Source organism: Fundulus heteroclitus, chromosome 12 (genome assembly GCF_011125445.2).
Source record: "Fundulus heteroclitus isolate FHET01 chromosome 12, MU-UCD_Fhet_4.1, whole genome shotgun sequence".
NCBI lineage: Eukaryota > Metazoa > Chordata > Actinopteri > Cyprinodontiformes > Fundulidae > Fundulus > Fundulus heteroclitus.
Genome location: NC_046372.1, coordinates 3,438,782 through 3,455,412, shown reverse-complemented (window position 1 = coordinate 3,455,412; position 16,631 = coordinate 3,438,782). Strand labels below are relative to the sequence as shown.

Genomic DNA, 16,631 nt, shown 5'->3' with positions numbered 1-16,631 from the left:
TATATATATATATATATATATATATATATATATATATATATATATATATATATATATATATATATAAATAGCAAAATATTTAGAGTAGGCCTTTTTACGTGATTTAGGAACGTTTAATTAGAACCAATCTGTATCACCCGACACCTTTTGCAGTGCACTGTTTCTTTTCAACCAATCAAACAGGAGCTGAGCCTGTACAGCATTTTTGCCCTGAGCTAAGATTTGCAGGAAAATGTTTAAGCAATAACTTTAGTACTCAAAATTAATTGAGTTTTATTCTATATGTATAGATTATTAGGACATTCATCCTAGTAATATATAGTTTCCTTTTTTCATAGTATCGTTATTAATGGTTCTCATTGCGGCTGGAATGCAGAGAACCTGTAAGACTTTACGTAGGACAGCAAAACCCATCCATCGAGACAGAGCAACGGAGAATTAATAAACTGATTCTCTAAGCTAGCCCTCGTCAAGTAGTCTGTTGTCGTCTGGCAGTTTGGTTAAAATACCATAAAAGGACCAAAGGTAAACTTAAATCAAACCAAAAAGAAAAATGTCATTAATTTAGCTTCGTCTTGTGATGAATGTTTTGTAAGTGGACGGTAGCGATAACCGTACCTAGGTGTGTTAAGCTAGGTAGTTCGCTAAACACAGCTGGCGGCGTACAAACGCTGTGAAGTCGCTTGTTTGTTGGCGTTGACCAAGAATATTCGTGCTTATGTGGAGCATTTTCGCAATTAACGCTAGCTAGCTGCGGGAAAAAAAACAATGGGTACGAAGCGAAAGTGCCGTCGCGTAGTTTCGTTCACGAGAGGAAAGGTTAGCTCCGTTTCCTGATGATTCACGGTGCTAATTTTAAACTGAGCGTCGTGGTCGTTTAGTTACTCCTGTTGACTTGATCGATGGAGCCAATGTCAACCTGCGCCAACACAAAGTCACCAAATAAACAGTAAAACACGTTCATCGTCATAAGCGGATTCCTGTTATTCATAATAAGGCTTCTTTCAGGTCACAAGAGGGGTCATGGCGGATAACAACACACAGTTCTGTGGCAATTGGTAAGTATAAAATAGTTGCATGTCACGACTAGTGTATTTGATTGTCTGAAATTACATTTTTGTGTATGTGTGTGTGCATTTTGTTTCTACGTCATCAGCAAGCATGACATCCCAGAGGCCAATTTTACCACCCATGAGATCCACTGTAAGAGAAACATTGCTCTCTGTGAGGTGTGCCAGGAGCCAGTTCCCCACTCAGAGCTGCAGGAGCACAACATCCAAGAGCATACACAGGTATTATTCACAGCTCTTTACAGGGCTTATGTTCATAAAGACCTTGTGTAAAAAAAAAAAAAAAAAAGATACAATTAAATAAAATCACTGTCAAGCCTGTTGAGCGTTTTACCTTAATTTCAAATGGTGCTTGTCTGGTTACATATTTAGGTTTATCTAGACATTTTATCTTAAATGCCTCAGCCCCCCTTTATTTTATTTCATTTTATTTTACAAAAAAACCCAGTCTAATAGAATCAGACTGAATTTAGTCAGGATTTCACAGACATCAATAGACACGACGGTGATTGTTTTTGCTTTATCTTCAGTTCATCTCTGCTACTGAACAGACTGTTTGACGCGGCTACATCAACGGAGATCTGATGTGTGATTTGATTTGATTCAATTGACTCTGTAAAGAGCCTTGAGATGGCATCTGTTGTATACTGGTGCTATATAAATAAACTGATTTGATGTGTGCTCATATAACAGCTGTCAAATAAATAAGGTTGGCATTTTCATTTTTGAAAAACGTCCTAGCAAGGCCCTAAAAGATGGGCTCAGATTTTTCTCTGTGTAGATGAAGTAATGGTGAGCCTTCAGTCCGCTGTAGCTTAGTGAGCGTTAAGTTCCCACAGGCAGTCATCATCTGGGCCGGGAATCCCTCTCTTCCTGGGACCGGATGAAAGGTGGATCAGACATGTGATTCCAAAAAAAAAGTAAAAAACAAAGCAACTGGACTTGTTTTCCCTAGTTTTAAGACGTTTCTCTTCCTATCCGGGAAGCTTTCTCAATTCAAAAAGTCTGGAGTAATGTGGAGCATCAAGCTTTATACTACTGCCCAACAAAGGCCTTTTAATGGCTTAGATAACATGCAAAATACAAGGCCTTTGTCTTCAAACTACAGAAAACAAGTCCAGTTGCTTTTGTTTTTTACTTTTTTTGGAATGACCATGACCTGGATGACTGAGAATCTTCACCAGCATAACGAACAGACATGTGAAATGTCTCAATTTCTAGATCTCTAAGGGTACCGATAGAAGCTGTTGCTTCACTGGCGCATAAATGTTTCATACATGAAGAATATGGCAAAGTAAAAAAATATATAATATTGGTTGAACTTTATTCTGATCTTTGCGGCCAGACTTCCCGGCTGTAAATTATTTTATTCAAAGACAATCAGCAAGACATGCCAGGTCTTTAAAGGACAATATTGATATCTTTATTTGATGTCATATTAGTTTGAAGGAAGAACTTGATTAGATTAGCAATATCAGAATGGAAACAGGATTAGTATAGGTAAAAAAAAAAAATAGATATATATTATTTGTATTTATTTTCAACTTTCCAGATTACATGCAAGTGTGGACTGAAGATTGAGAAGAATCAAAGTGAAGTTCATCAGGTATTTTTTTCTATTTCTTTACATTAAAAATTGGCAACGGAGACATTTATCCAAAAATACTTTTAGACTAAATGTTTCCATTTTGGACAGTAGGGAATTCTGACAGGTATTAAGTGCTAAATTGACTTAAGTTGATGTAGAGTAGCAGTACAACATGTACAGAGAAGTTAATAAATCTTAAACTTTCCATCGTTGCTGTGCCTATAATATTTAACAATCCCGATGAAAGCCACTAAATGTCCCCGGTGGTTCTGTCTCGCAGAGCTCCGAGTGCTCCCAGCGGCTGATCGCGTGCCCGTACTGCGAGCTGGAGCTCGTTTTCAGCCAGTCCAAAGAGCACGAGGATTACTGCGGGGCCCGCACCGAACCTTGCCCAAACTGCAGCTGCAACGTAATGCTGCGTGAAAAAGCTGTGCATCCAGTCTTATGTGGGAGCCTCACACCACCCCAAGAGAGGAACAACAACAGAATGGGCTGCGGACAGGCGGAGAACCGGTTTTCAGACGACTGGTTCGAGGCGCACTCCATCAGAAACATGTTAAGGGGCCAGGATGGAGCCCCTAAGAATAATAACATCAGCGCCGGGGAACATCACCGCGTTCGTCGGCCGTTTGAGACGTCAGCTTACAGCAGCTCGAGTGGGGAAAACGAAACGGGCAGCTGGAAGAGTTCAGCTTCTCATGGTACAACGTCTAACCTCTGTGAGTTGATTCAGAATGATACTGTAGGTATAAAACAGCAAGTCAGCCAGAGGAGAATTAGTTTTCCGTAATAACTGTATGATTTCTTTTTTGAAGTTCGGGGACAAGGAGATTTCCTTCACGGCGGCGGCAGCAGCAGCGGCGGCGAGCGCACTGTCGACGAGGAGTCGTCAGGCCTCGACTATGACTACATGCTGGCCCTCAGCCTCCAGAGCGATGGAGAATCCTCAGCTGGAGGTGGAGAGGACAGCGTGTGGAAGAACATCTGGGACCCCGAGGAGAAGAAGTCAAACTCATCCGTGAATTATTCGTTTCCTATGGCCCACAGTAAAAACACAGACTCACCTGAAGGGACGAGTTCTGTCCAGGCCACCCGCCGAACAGGTGAAATTCGTATAATTGCTACAAATTATGCGAGTCTGCGCTCAGTTTATGATTTAACTTTTGTTCTTATAGATACTATGCTGCCTTGTGAGTTTTGTGAGGAGCTGTTTTCAGAAGAGGACCTTATTCTGCATGAGGTTTGGGAATACTTTTTAACTCGTGTTCTGCATCCAGATGTCGTTCTTCGCTGTCTGTCGTTCTCTGCGTGACGCGACGGTCGTTATTTTTGATTCAGTCATAATAGATTGCCAAAAGTATTCACTCACCCATCCAAATGAACCAAATCAGCTGTCTCTACCTCTTCCATGGCCACAGGTGTATAACATCAAGCACCCTAGGCATGCAGACTGTTTCTATAAACATTTGTAAAAGAATGCGTCGCTCTCTGAAGTCGTACGGAGGGAGTCTGTTGCTAGGAGAGCTGAACTTGTCTGACTGTACTGTGCTTGGGAGCGGGGGCTCTCTGTGGATGCATGAGCCTCTATAGGGAGTTTTGTCGTTCACTTTCGTGCGCTACTCATTCGGCTTCGCGCATGTGAACGTATGACCCTTGCACTTCTCTGTGGGCCCAGCTCCTGGACGCTAAGGCGCTGCATGGGTGACGCAGGAAGGAGCTGAAGGTAGAGGAGCGACCACGTAGAGATAGAACTAGCTTAGGTGTGATCTGGTGCTATTTAGAAAGGCTAATTTAATTAATTGGGAACACATACAGACTTTCATCCTTTACTACATGCTGTGATCTTCTTGGGAGGGCGGGGGGTCTTATTGTTGTGTATGCTGGGAGAGGTTTATGGATAATGGTAGGGGAAACGCTGATAAGAGGGGGAAAAAACTCAAGACTTAGATCTACTCTACAGGCCTTGGTTAGTGTAAAACAGATTGACTGGATGTGGATTTTAGGTGGCTGCAATCACTTCAGGGTGTCGGGTCAGAACACTGTAGGGATGTTCAGGTGCTCGCAAGAATAAGAGGCGGAGTCCTTTTAATGCAGTTCAATTAGTTTATCTGCATTTAAGTATCTGAAAATACAAGAGGTGTGTGTGTGTGTGTGTGTGTGTGTGTGTGGTTTCTGAAATACAAACATACATAGTGCAGATTCAGAATATGAAACAAACAAACTCGGGCTCAAACATACTGATTAGCTGCTAACAACCATGACATAGAGCTCCAAACCTATTGCTATTAGCTTCTAACATCATGTTGCTCCTCAGTAGGAAAACCAGTCGCCACACTACAACAACAGCGAAACTACAAAGTTCTCATCAACAACTGAGGGCTAACAGGACCCCAAACAGGATATAGCCCAACACAAACATGATAACTCACGGTTCTATGGACGCACACGCCGCAGATCCGCTCTGTATTGAATGCTGCGCATGTGGTGCGTTCAAGGACCGCGGTCAGCGTAGGCATTTGCAATTGCGGGGATTATCTTTTGTACAGTTAGTATGTTAAATTGTAAAGTTCGTGACTTTTCGGTTAGAACGGTCATGGCTGGTTTGGTGTTGTTTCCAAGAGAACGTCTGTTCTGTCTACGATGCACACGATACGATGTCGCAAAGCTCCATCTGAATGTCCAAGATTTACGAAACAGCTATAAACAAATGAAACCAAAGTAGAGGTCAAACCAAGCTGGTGGAGGGTTGATGATTTGGGCTTTTCTTTGCTGTATTCAGATCCTCTCAACAAGAAAATAAAAACTTCTTCCCACAAGTGAGTGCTGACTCTGTCAGATGGTTGTTTCTTTCCCTTTGGCAGTAAGTTGATCTGATTCTGTCTGAATCACAATTGGTCTGATTCAGCCAGACTTCACAGGATGTGCAGACACGTCTGTGCTTTTCATCGTTTCATGCTGGTAGTCCGGTTAGTCCAGCCTGGACGGGGCTGTGGATTTTATCTGCATCTTTACGGAACGTGTTGTCTAAAGCGTGTAGAATAAAGATTCAAATCTTCTTTGTTGTTTTCTGTTTGTTTCAGACTGGATGCAGTCCCGCCTCTGCATTCGCATCTTTTAGCAAGAAGCCCTCTTCACCCCCTAAAGATGACAGGATGGCCAGGAATGCTTCAGCGGGGCATAACAAGAACTATTCAGACACGCTCGCGTCCAACATTCCCACCTTCCCCCGATCAGGCTCCCCCGCCTCCTACAGCCCTCCTGCCAGTCCACTAGAGGGCGACGTAGTCATTCCATGTGAATTCTGTGGCGTGGCTCTGGAGGAAGCTGTTGTCTTTCACCATCAGGTATTTTCCCGCAGTACTTTTTTTATTGCTATTTTATCTTGCTTCTGATAAATTGTGTTTTGTACAGAATGCTGCAGACCTGGCACTTTTTTTTTATTTCTATCGCATAATTATTGTATGTACAGGACTGTCTCAGAAAAGTAGAATATTGTGATAAAGTTCTTTATTTTCTGTAATGCAATAAAAAAACATGAAATGTCATACATTCTGGATTCATTACAAATCAACTGAAATATCGCAAGCCTTTTATTGTTTTAATATTGCTGATTATGGCGTACAGCTGAAGAAAACTAAAATATCCTATCTCAAAATATTAGAATATTGTGAAAAAGTATACTAGTAGGCTATTCAACTAATCACTTGAATCGTCTAATTAACTCGAAACACTGCAGGGTTTCCTGAGCCTTGAAAAACACTCAGCTTGGTTCAGTAAACTAAATCACAAGTATGGTAGTGGTTAAGAGACGACATGAGATTCTCACAGTAACTGGTGTACTGACCATGGCATTACTGTCCTTGATTGGCCTGCCAATTCCCCTGACCTGAACCCCATAGAGAATTTGTGGGGTATTGTGAAGAAGAAGCTGAAAGACACCAGAGCCAACAATGCAAATGAGCTAAAGGCCGCTATTGAAGCATCCTGGGCATCCATAACACCTCAGCAATGCCACAGGCTGATTGCCTCCATGCCACGCCGCATTGATGCAGTAATCTGTGCAAAAGGATTCTCAACCAAGTACTGAGTGCATTAATGGACATTTTCAAATGTTTGATTTTGTTTTGCTGTTATCATTTTTTTTTTACTTGTTCTGAGGAAATATTCTAATATTTTGAGATAGGATTTTTGAGTTTTCTTCAGCTGTACGCCATAATCAGCGATATTAAAACAATAAAAGGCTTGCGATATTTCAGTTGATTTGTAATGAATCCAGAATGTATGACAATTCATGTTTTTTAATTGCATTACAGAAAATAAAGAACTTTATCACAATATTCTAATTTTCTGAGACAGTCCTGTATACTGGCCTTATTAACTGATAATGGAAAATCATTTATGAATAGAGAAAATAAAAGTGGTCCCTAACAATTTCCTTGAGGTAGACCACATGATTTCACTTTAGTACTGGATAAGCTTTCAATAAAATACACTTGCTGGACACTTACTTTGACTGGGTTGGTCAAACCAGAGGTCCTCAAAAATGAAAACTTTGGGTTTCATACTTTACTATATTGAGTTTATTAATATTATTCATCTAAAGATAATCAATGCAATGTTACCTCACTGCAGTTAAGCCGTTGCTCTGAGGATTACAGAGAATCCCTTCCTAGTCTGACTGCAGGTACAGACCAAACAGCAGGGGGTGCTGTTGTCACATTTAGAATTACTCTGAGGGCTTGTGTTTTCAGGACAAAACAACAAAAAACAACAAGGCTGTTCTTTCCCCCCATAATGCCTTTAATTATGTGGCGTTTGTCTTTTTTCTTAAACCAAGGATAAGTGTGACATGCGGACCGAGAGTGGCCAACAGCTGAACAACCGAGCAAAACCATCCACCCAGAATCCTCTGAGCCTTGCTAAAGATGCCTACGGAGAGATGTCTTCAGATTTTCAGAGGAGAATAAAGAAACGAGGTAAAGTAGGACATTTCTTCAGGAGATTAATAAACCTTAAGACAAAAATGCATTTCAGCAGTGTTTTAACATTTTAATTAATTCAGTATTTGTGTACTTTTTTTAAATAAATTCCTGGTCTGTTACAGACTTTTACAATGTTTACCAGTGATGTTGAAAATGCAGCCCGTGGGCCTTTTGCAGCACTTGGAATGATTTTAATATTTAAAAATGGTACAAATGTGGCTCACCAGCTCAGGAGGTCAATGCAGATGGAAATGTTAACATTTTTACATTGAAATGTTCTCTGATGCAAAGCCTTTGAAGCAAGATAGAGTAATTTAAATTTTAAAATAGAAAATGTTAGGTACAATAAAAAGTATTTATCTGTTTTTTAACCAGGTTTAAGTTTTAATATTAATTTGCATGATAAATAGGACCACAAACCTCAGTTATTTTTACTCAAAATCAGAAAATCAGGGAATTCGTACGTTAAACTTGGTCAAATAAAGCCTCTCTGAAGAAAGAGGAATCCATGTCTTGTTCCTTTTCTTGTTTTTTTTTCTTTGAGAATAGGCTAAAACTTTTTTTTTTAGATCAAATAAATAGAAAACAACCCTAAAGATTTAGGTACATTTCTACCTTTTTATGGTTGGAATTTGGAAGCATTTAAAGATCCATTTTCTACAAGAACCAGACTACTTTGTTTCATTAAAAGATTTAGTTTATTCCTGAGCCGGTACAAATACATTTTAAAAAATCACATTAGCATTATTATAGCTTTTATAATTGAAAAACATGAACATTTACCAGCCAGTGATTACTTTCAACTTGAGGACTTTATCTTGTGGTGAACTCTTTAGACGACCACCGTGATGTAAACTGTAACGCTGCAATAAATGCTGACTTAGGGGTAGACTTTAAATTTATCATGATCTATTGTGTTACTATTCCGATAACAGCAAAAGTGGTGATAATTCAGTTCAATAACATTTTATTATTGCCAAAGGAAAATTAAATGGTACATAACAGATACAATACTATTTACAGCTTCTTGCAGTTTTTTATTTAGGTAACTATATACCTGTCACTGCATGTCATAGCAATTATAGCCCCATAAATGGAAATTGTGTCTTTTTTTTAAAGAAAGTATTTAAAAACATACTAATAATGGCTTCATCAGGGCACTAGCTACATAATGAAGTGAGGTTGTTTTATCTCTAAACTGCACATAGCAGCTGGATTTAATCATACTTTTTACTTTATTGATAGTTAATGATGCTCTCAACGAACCAACAGTGGAGAAATGCATTAAAAATAACAATTCTAACAATGCAGGTAGTTTTGGGGGGTTTCACATATTAAATGGAATTTGTCAAAATAGCGCTCTAGAGGCCGGGCTTGTTTATCAGGGTTTTTTTTGTATTTTTTTTTAAACGCATTCTTGACCTTCACTCTCATATACACCCATTTATGTCGAATGAAGACTTTTGGGACACAACGCCTGGGCAAACCGGCGAAGGACGTGAAAAGACGACGTCCAGCCGCGAGGAAGCGGAGGGCGCTCACTTCTTTCAATGCGACTCTGGCGAGCTCGGCTCTGCGTCATTAACGGGGTAAAAACAACAATAAGATTCAAGCGAAAAATGTTTTTACTTTAACTGAGAATGATTTAAGCAAAACTGGAACACAGTTAAATTAAACACATTGTGATTTAGGCTTTTTTTTGTGTGAATTTCTCCACCAGATTCGATGTGCCAGAGAGCAACGAAGAGAGCGAGAACAGAACAAAGGTATGTTTCACTTCCCCGCAGCCACACGCTGCTGATTCTTGTGCTTGACAGCTGGCACAGCTCACTGTAACTGAGGGGTGTATGGTGAGTCTTTTATCGAGTTAAATGAGTTAAAGCTTTTAAAGTTAGGAGAAATATAAACAATATTTAAACCGACCCGGTTCTTTTTTTTTAACGTTTTCTGTCACAGCTCATTAGGTAGCGCCATCATATTTGGTGCCTCCTTATCTTGACAATCACAAACAAGCTTTGACTTGATTTTGAATAATGAAGGCGATAAATTGTTTGCCATTTTAACAGCTGAATCTTTTATGAGTTTACAATCTTAGCTATCTTAGCTAGTTATGTTATTTATTTATGCCTTTAAAACTGAACAGCGTTTCATAATGGTGAAGGAATGGCACAGAAAGAGACCAGAGAGGTGGAGCTCCATATATGGAGGCGTTTCTAATGTTAAATGTACTCAGAGTAAAGCTGAATTGGCTCCTAACGCTTTTTCCTTGGGAGTTAAATCAGTCTGTGGTAAACTGTTCCACCATTGAACTCTTAATAGTGACAAATGTTTTTCCTCCCGCTACACGAGGTAAAGTGCCAGCTTAAAAAAACAAAATTTTTTTCCAACCTGTTGCTTTCTTTTAAAAGCCTCCCTGGCATATATTTTACTGTTTTATTTCTCTGACAATGAGTCGGGCGGGAGGGTCAGGAAGCTCCTTCTCACTCCACACGTCTTCTGCATCATTGAGGCCGCGAACGCAAAGGTCCCGAGTCATCGCTGAGTCACATCATGAAGCCACTTTCCACATTTAATGGCTGTTCATGTTTGCTGAAGCAATTTCAGACTCTGAGTAATTTAGAGCATTACTCAGTACAGTACATACAGACATATTCACTGTATGATAAGTTGAGTAAAAACCCCACAGTTTGACAGTTTCATGTTATTTGCTCCAAAATACATACATTATCTAAATATAGGAATAATGTGCATATCATTATCTAATTCCTTTTAGTATAAAACAAAAAAAGCAACAAATATTCTTCCTATCATTGCAACAACAATCTAACAAATTGATTATTGCTACTATAATAAAATGATTGAAAATATAAAGTGAGCCTCTTCCTAATAAGGCGTGGGGTTTTGTGTAGATAACCTTATCGTGCAGAATATTGCACCTTTTCACCTTGGTTTCAAAACACCAGGATGGTTGGTGTTCGATGGTTAGTCACACTATGACTATTCATGTTTTTCACAACCGTAACATTTCTAAACTGCTCAATCTTTTATTTTTTCAAGAAAGCTTCCTTTTCTGCTATTCTTTTGTCCCTCAGACACAAAAAATGCTCTTTTAAGCGTTGCCAGAGAAATATGTATTAACATATTCCGTGCTTTTGTCCTTTTTTTGGGGTTTATTTTTTTTCCCATTTATGTTCCACCTAGTAAAACTCGAAAATTTGCAGGCATTTCAACATGAGCGAGGGGAAACAGAAGAGTTAAAGCAGCACTAAAATTGCAATGCTGGTGTATTTAAAACTCACATTTTAAAATTAGGTCAGTGGTACAGAAATTATTTGATTTAAGAGGGCAAACGAGAGACTTTAAACAATATAAAAAAAACACAAATTCTCTCCAAAATACCAAAGAAAAGTGGAAATAAAATGAAATAAACTATAAACAGTAGCAGACTCTGGAGAGAAAATTGTAGTAGTATTTTTTTGCAGCCAGGTGGCTGGCAGTTCACAGTAAGAAGTGGATGGGGAGCAGCATTATGTTGCTCTGCTCCACTCAGCGGGAGAAAACTGAGGTCCCTCTGGGAGCTCATTTACAGATCTTCAACCCTTTACAAATTTCAAAGCGTTTAAAACTAAAGGTGCGTTCACACTGAACACGAACAAGGTGAATGGAGCGAGTGATTTCCATGTTATCCTCATGTAAAGGCGCCATCAGGAGCAAAATTAACGGTCTGCGATGCAAATGATCCGTTTTGAGCGACGTGAATAACGCGAAGAGATTAACAATTCAAACTTTTCGGTCAATTTGCGTTGCGTTAGGGGTCCTCGTCCATTTATTTAATGGCAGAAATGTTTATATTCTACACATTTAGACGGTACAATTAGGCTGTATTTCTATCGAGCAATGATGGATTTTCTGACCGAAGACAGATGAACAGGCGCTCTGCGGGGAGATGGAGCACATGTAGTCCGTGTGCCGGAGGGGGCGGTCCCCCGACGCAGGGCAGCAGGTCCTCATACAGGGTCCTGGGCCGACGGAAGTACGAGCATCATGCAGACGCAGCTACAGGCGGTGGCACTCGCTAAACCGGGTCTCTGGAGGAACTGTCAGTCACAGGGACGCTTAGATGAGTTCCAACCATTTGCTCCTCCAGCTGCACTGCATAGACAAGGAATAAGACCTCCTGGTGAAGTGAACAGGATGAAGAAAAACCAGGCAGGGTTTTTACTAGGGCTGTGCATAAGAATTGATACAAAGATTAATATCAATGTTTTTAAAAACGATTTAATATTGATATTCTGGCTTTCAATATCGATATACCTCCCAACCCCTAGGGGGCGTTATCACAGCGCGGCATTACTGTTCACAGCGAGGAAGTGCAAGTGAGACGAATTTGCAGAATGGCCGACTGGATTTTAGACGCACCTTCGTCCCTAAAATCAGACGTTTTGGCACATTTTTGGTTTCTGTGATGCGTTAAATGCATCGAACCAAATGCACTTTATTTTCTTGTTAATATGAGTGTTCAATTAATTGAACAGAAATGCAATATTTGGCTGGTTTTGTTGATTGACTGACTGAGCATTAATTTGACAGTTATAAATATCGATATTGGAGTCAAATCAAGCTGAGCTATATGGAGAATTGTATTGTATCGTGAGCTACGTATCGAGAATTGTTTCGAATCGGCTCATCCTAGGTTCTACCCAGCCCTAGTTTTTACTGTCCTGAAGACAGACACACCACCTCTGGAAGCGACCCGGGCGAAATTTCCATGCGTTGGCAGGGCGAGTTGTTTGTGAGAGAGAGGCGAAATGTCAAGAGAACAAAATCAGGTGATCAACTTGAGAAATTTGCCGTGTTTGAGTTTGGTGTGAACGTACCGTAACCCTCTAAAACACCTTAAAGCTGCAGGCGGGCATTAATGCCGGTATCCCGTCCCTGTCTTTTCTGCTGGTTAAAAGTCCTTTAAATGAGATACAGATCAGAGGATTTTTCGCTGTATGCCACCTCCTCCCCCACCAGTCGCACTCAGCTGACTGAAAGAAGGCTACTGCACTTGTTTTCTGGCACTAGTGGCCTTTATTTGAAAGCTGATTGACAGGAAACAGGGTAGAGACAGAACAGAGAGTCACACCCGGGACGGTCCGCGTCGAGGAACTAAGACTCGACTTTACCGACTACATGTTTGATTTCCAGGAAAGATGTTCCTGATTGTGGAAAAACACCTACCGCCTTGCTGAGGAAACTACATGTTTTATCTTATCCAAATGAAAATGACAATAACCGTTGTCTATATGTGGAACAATAATATCATTTTAGTAAAAGCAGTAATAGTAGTTGCTTTTCTTTTTCAGCTAAAATCCATTTAAACGTCATTTAAATGTTTTGTTTACGTACGGTGCTCCATGAAACCCTGGTATTTCATGAAGATGATCCTGCTGACTCATGCAGTTTTTCCACTGTGTCCATAAAGAGTTTCCTTACTCTTCGTTGAACGCGATCGATTGAGGCAGGGACGGTTCTAGACAGGGGCCAACAGGGGCCCATGCCCCTGTAGAAATGGCCTTGGCCCCTGTTGTGGCCCCTGTACTAAAAGCATGATGTTAAAAAAACTTCTCATGATTATTTGCAATGGACCTTACCAGAGGGGCCGCTTTTCATTGGCTGATGCCCATTCTACGTCATAGAGTGGCTACAACGTGCGAAGAAGTCTCACAAACACAAGCTAATGTAGTGCTAGACTACTACTGTACTAGCATACCGGCATAAAGTTTTCGAATCAACAATCGAAAAATAATGGTTCTCCATTGCCAGTGGGGTATCTGTACTGGTGATGTCAGATATCCTGATCGTATTTGTGGTCGGAAAATTCACAGATTTCCAAAATCAGGAGCAGAATGCCGGGCTTGGATCAAAGCTTGTGCACGACCACATGAGCAGCTCAACCTTCGTAGGATCAACAAGAACAAGGAAGTGTGTGCTGGTGTAAGTATTATTGCTTTGCTTTAATACTTAAAGCAAAGCAATAATACTTATTGCTTTTTATTTATTTATTTATTAGCATTTTGTCGGCGGGGATGGGCCAACAGCGTCCCATCCTTATCCGACACCAGCAGACGGAGCGCGAGTGCATACAGCTAGGCGCGCACCAAAAAGAGCATCGGAAAGTGCAAGTAGGCAGGACAGTGTATCTGACATACACTAAATATTTTATTATAGCAGAAAAGGCTTTGGACGAAACTGTTCCTCGTGTTAGCCACTCTAGCACCAAGTACAGCGTATCAAGCTAGCCACACAAACATTTGCCAACAAACCACAGGAATTATCCACTGATTTCAAAAGTAACAGACAAAACGATGAATGCACAACTTACCCAGCCTTGCAAGAACAATAGGCATCAGTTATCTTGTCCACATCTATATTAATGCTGAGGGTGTGAGGGTCTGCCGTTTTCCTCATCGACCGAAAGCATTTTGCTGTGACGTGCACCACTTTGGAGGCATCGCGTGGCTCAAATACCTTTAACTCATCCAAAAATGATTACATGAACTTGTTAGTTCCTCTGTCCATTGTTGTAGATGATATTTGTTCAAAATCAGGCAGAAATGACGCACTAATCGAGTCGGAAATACTCCGCAAAGAATCAGTCCAAGTGGAAGACGCCGTGTTTACATAGAAACTTCCATAGAATTAAAGCGCCGCGAGGCTTTGTTTGTGAGACTTCAGATTTTTTAGGTCAGTTGTGGGCGGAGCTTGGTAAGGTCCATGGCAAAGAAACCATAACTGATTGGTCACTTTGACCAATATTATTTTTTACCTATACAGCTTTACTCTAAAAAGAATTTAAAACTTAAGATGTTTCACGTTTAGTTTTAGCTGTACTGAGCAGGGGGCAAAGTTTTCAACTGCTAGATCAGGGGTCTGAAAGCTGCAGTTCCAGAGACACAAGTGGCTTACTTAATATTATTACACAGTTAAATATTGCCATTTTATTGTTTTTAATTTTTTTTCTGTGCCCCTGTGAAAAAACACTGGCCCCACCTTGGCCCCCCTGGTAAATTTGGTCTAGAACCGCCCCTGGATTGAGGACACTGCATCGCTGTAGTCCAACATACAGCCCTCCACTTTTCACGCTGTTTTACTTTCTGCTCTTCCATAAAGGCTCAGTAATTTAGGAACAATTAAAAAAGTGTTTAGATTAGCCTGCAAACCTAAAATAAATTTTAGGGCTTTAAAAATGGATATTCTTTTTGAAGGGATAAATGTATCTGAAGGTTTCAGATCTCTTATTTTTTCTTTACTTCCTGTGTGTGTGTGTGTGTGTGTGTGTGTGTGTGTGTGTGTGTGTGTGTAAAGTAGTTTCAATTGTACCGTTTTCCCCCCTCTCCAGCCGCCCAAGAAGCAGAACGAGGAGCAGTAGGAAGAGCGAGAGCTGGAACATCTGGAGAAACTGAAACATCTGCACCTCCTGCTCGGCTTCATCTGTTTTTGCACACTTTTAAACAGTAAAGGTATAACAACCCAAGTGCCTTTAAAAAACTTAAGTATCTTACAGTTTATACTCTAATGATTTTTACAAATAATGCCTGAGTTGATCTTCTTCTTGCATTTTCTGTTTAACTGTGTGCTTTTTTTATTTGCAACGCTCGGCCCGATAAATAGAGAAATGTATTTCGTTAGCATTGTGTTAGTGTTTTTAATTGCATAAGTCCTGGTTCATAGGGGATTACTGAGGTCACCTAAAACTGACCCAGATGAAGTTAATCTGCACCTTGTTTCTGCTGCCAGGGACATCTTGTTTTCCGCTCCTCCAGGTTCTTCCTTTGTTCCTCTTGGTTTCTGTATCTTCATCCCGCGGGAAGCGCTTGGAGAGGCTTTTTAAATGTTGGGAACAGATGAGATTTGTTTGTGTATGTGTCTCTGACCAAGAAAGTAGTGATTTCTAAGCATTAGCCTCACTTCATACTGTTTAACATTCGTCTTTCATAATTCTCTGTAACTAAGGAGTGATATGTTTTTTTTTTTATTCTAACCTTATAAATACAGTAATGTTTTATTATATTGAAATGGCTTTAAAAGCATAATATGTTTTTTTTTTTTTCTTCTTTTTTTGTGTTTAACGCCGTAGAAATATGTAATAAGAAGCCAGAAAGGGTTTAGTTAGTAGAGCTGCTGCTAATCCATGAGAACACCTTTCATTGTGGATTTAATGCACCTATGCACACAGCTGAATATTCCTGTTAAACAACTGATGTGATGCCCTTTGTCATGTGCTGTGATTAAATATCTTAAAAAGGATAATGATGCCTTTATTGCTCTTTGTGCGTGTCGGTTTCATCCGCTTCAAAACCTAGTTGTCAGTTGTGTGGACTTTGTACATCCTGACACTTTTTTTTTTTTTTAGACGGTCATAAAATCCCGGTTGGTTCGTTTTTACTCTGTTTTTACTCTTGAGATCATATTTTTTAATCGATGTCTTCAAGAACAACACAGTAGTTGTACACAGCAGTTTAGACCAAAGCTGTACTAACAATCTGTCTGCACAAAATTAACAATTACACACATTAGATGAAAAATTTCTTCTACTTTAAATATTACTTTATAAGAACAAATTAAACACAGTATTTTTTAAATTGACTTGGAAACATTTTACAAACATTTTGGAAATTCAATCCAAAATGTTTGGAAATCTTTAGGCAAATTAAACTGTTGTTTTTATAATAAGGATATAGGGTTTGCTCTGTGTGTTCATCAGTGTTTTTGCACAAATGGCCCCCATGTACAAGCCCCTTATCTGTGATAAAATTATTAGGAAATTTGGGATTTATGAAAAAAAAATTCTCATGTGACAAGTCTATATATTTCCCAATTTTATAGTTTTCTCAGTCTGAAGTGGTCCTATTGTGAAAAATACTTTTCCCCACAAATTTCTTAAAAGTTTCATAAATCTAAAATTTTGTTTTGGAGAATCTCTGTTTACTGTAAACAAGTTTA

The 16,631-nt window shown here is 39.7% G+C and overlaps 1 protein-coding gene across 2 annotated transcripts; it reads left to right on the top strand.

Annotated features, from left to right (window-relative positions):
* The first annotated feature begins 249 nt into the window (after window positions 1-249).
* trafd1 (TRAF-type zinc finger domain containing 1) lies at window positions 250-15,938 on the top strand. Of its 2 annotated transcripts, XM_012863535.3 has the most exons (12): window positions 254-525; window positions 1,009-1,058; window positions 1,157-1,292; window positions 2,623-2,676; window positions 2,939-3,377; window positions 3,474-3,761; window positions 3,834-3,898; window positions 5,739-6,002; window positions 7,496-7,634; window positions 9,100-9,229; window positions 9,361-9,406; window positions 15,028-15,938. In XM_012863535.3, exons 2-12 carry the CDS (start codon window positions 1,024-1,026, stop codon window positions 15,055-15,057), a joined length of 1,626 nt encoding a protein of 541 aa, XP_012718989.2. In that variant the 5' UTR covers window positions 254-525; window positions 1,009-1,023; the 3' UTR covers window positions 15,058-15,938. The 2 variants fall into 2 exon arrangements, with proteins under 2 accessions (XP_035999622.1, XP_012718989.2); XM_036143729.1 differs by lacking the exon at window positions 15,028-15,938 and having other exon boundaries at window positions 250-525; window positions 9,361-10,837.
* The last annotated feature ends 693 nt before the right edge of the window (window positions 15,939-16,631 follow it).

Bases quoted from the DNA above. Each gene is read 5' to 3' on its own strand.
- trafd1 (XM_036143729.1), top strand. From the start codon at position 1,024: ATGGCGGATAACAACACACAGTTCTGTGGCAATTG. The intron at 1,059-1,156 runs GTAAGTATAAAA...CTACGTCATCAG, and splicing joins ACACAGTTCTGTGGCAATTG to CAAGCATGACATCCCAGAGG. The intron at 2,677-2,938 runs GTATTTTTTTCT...TCTGTCTCGCAG, and splicing joins ATCAAAGTGAAGTTCATCAG to AGCTCCGAGTGCTCCCAGCG.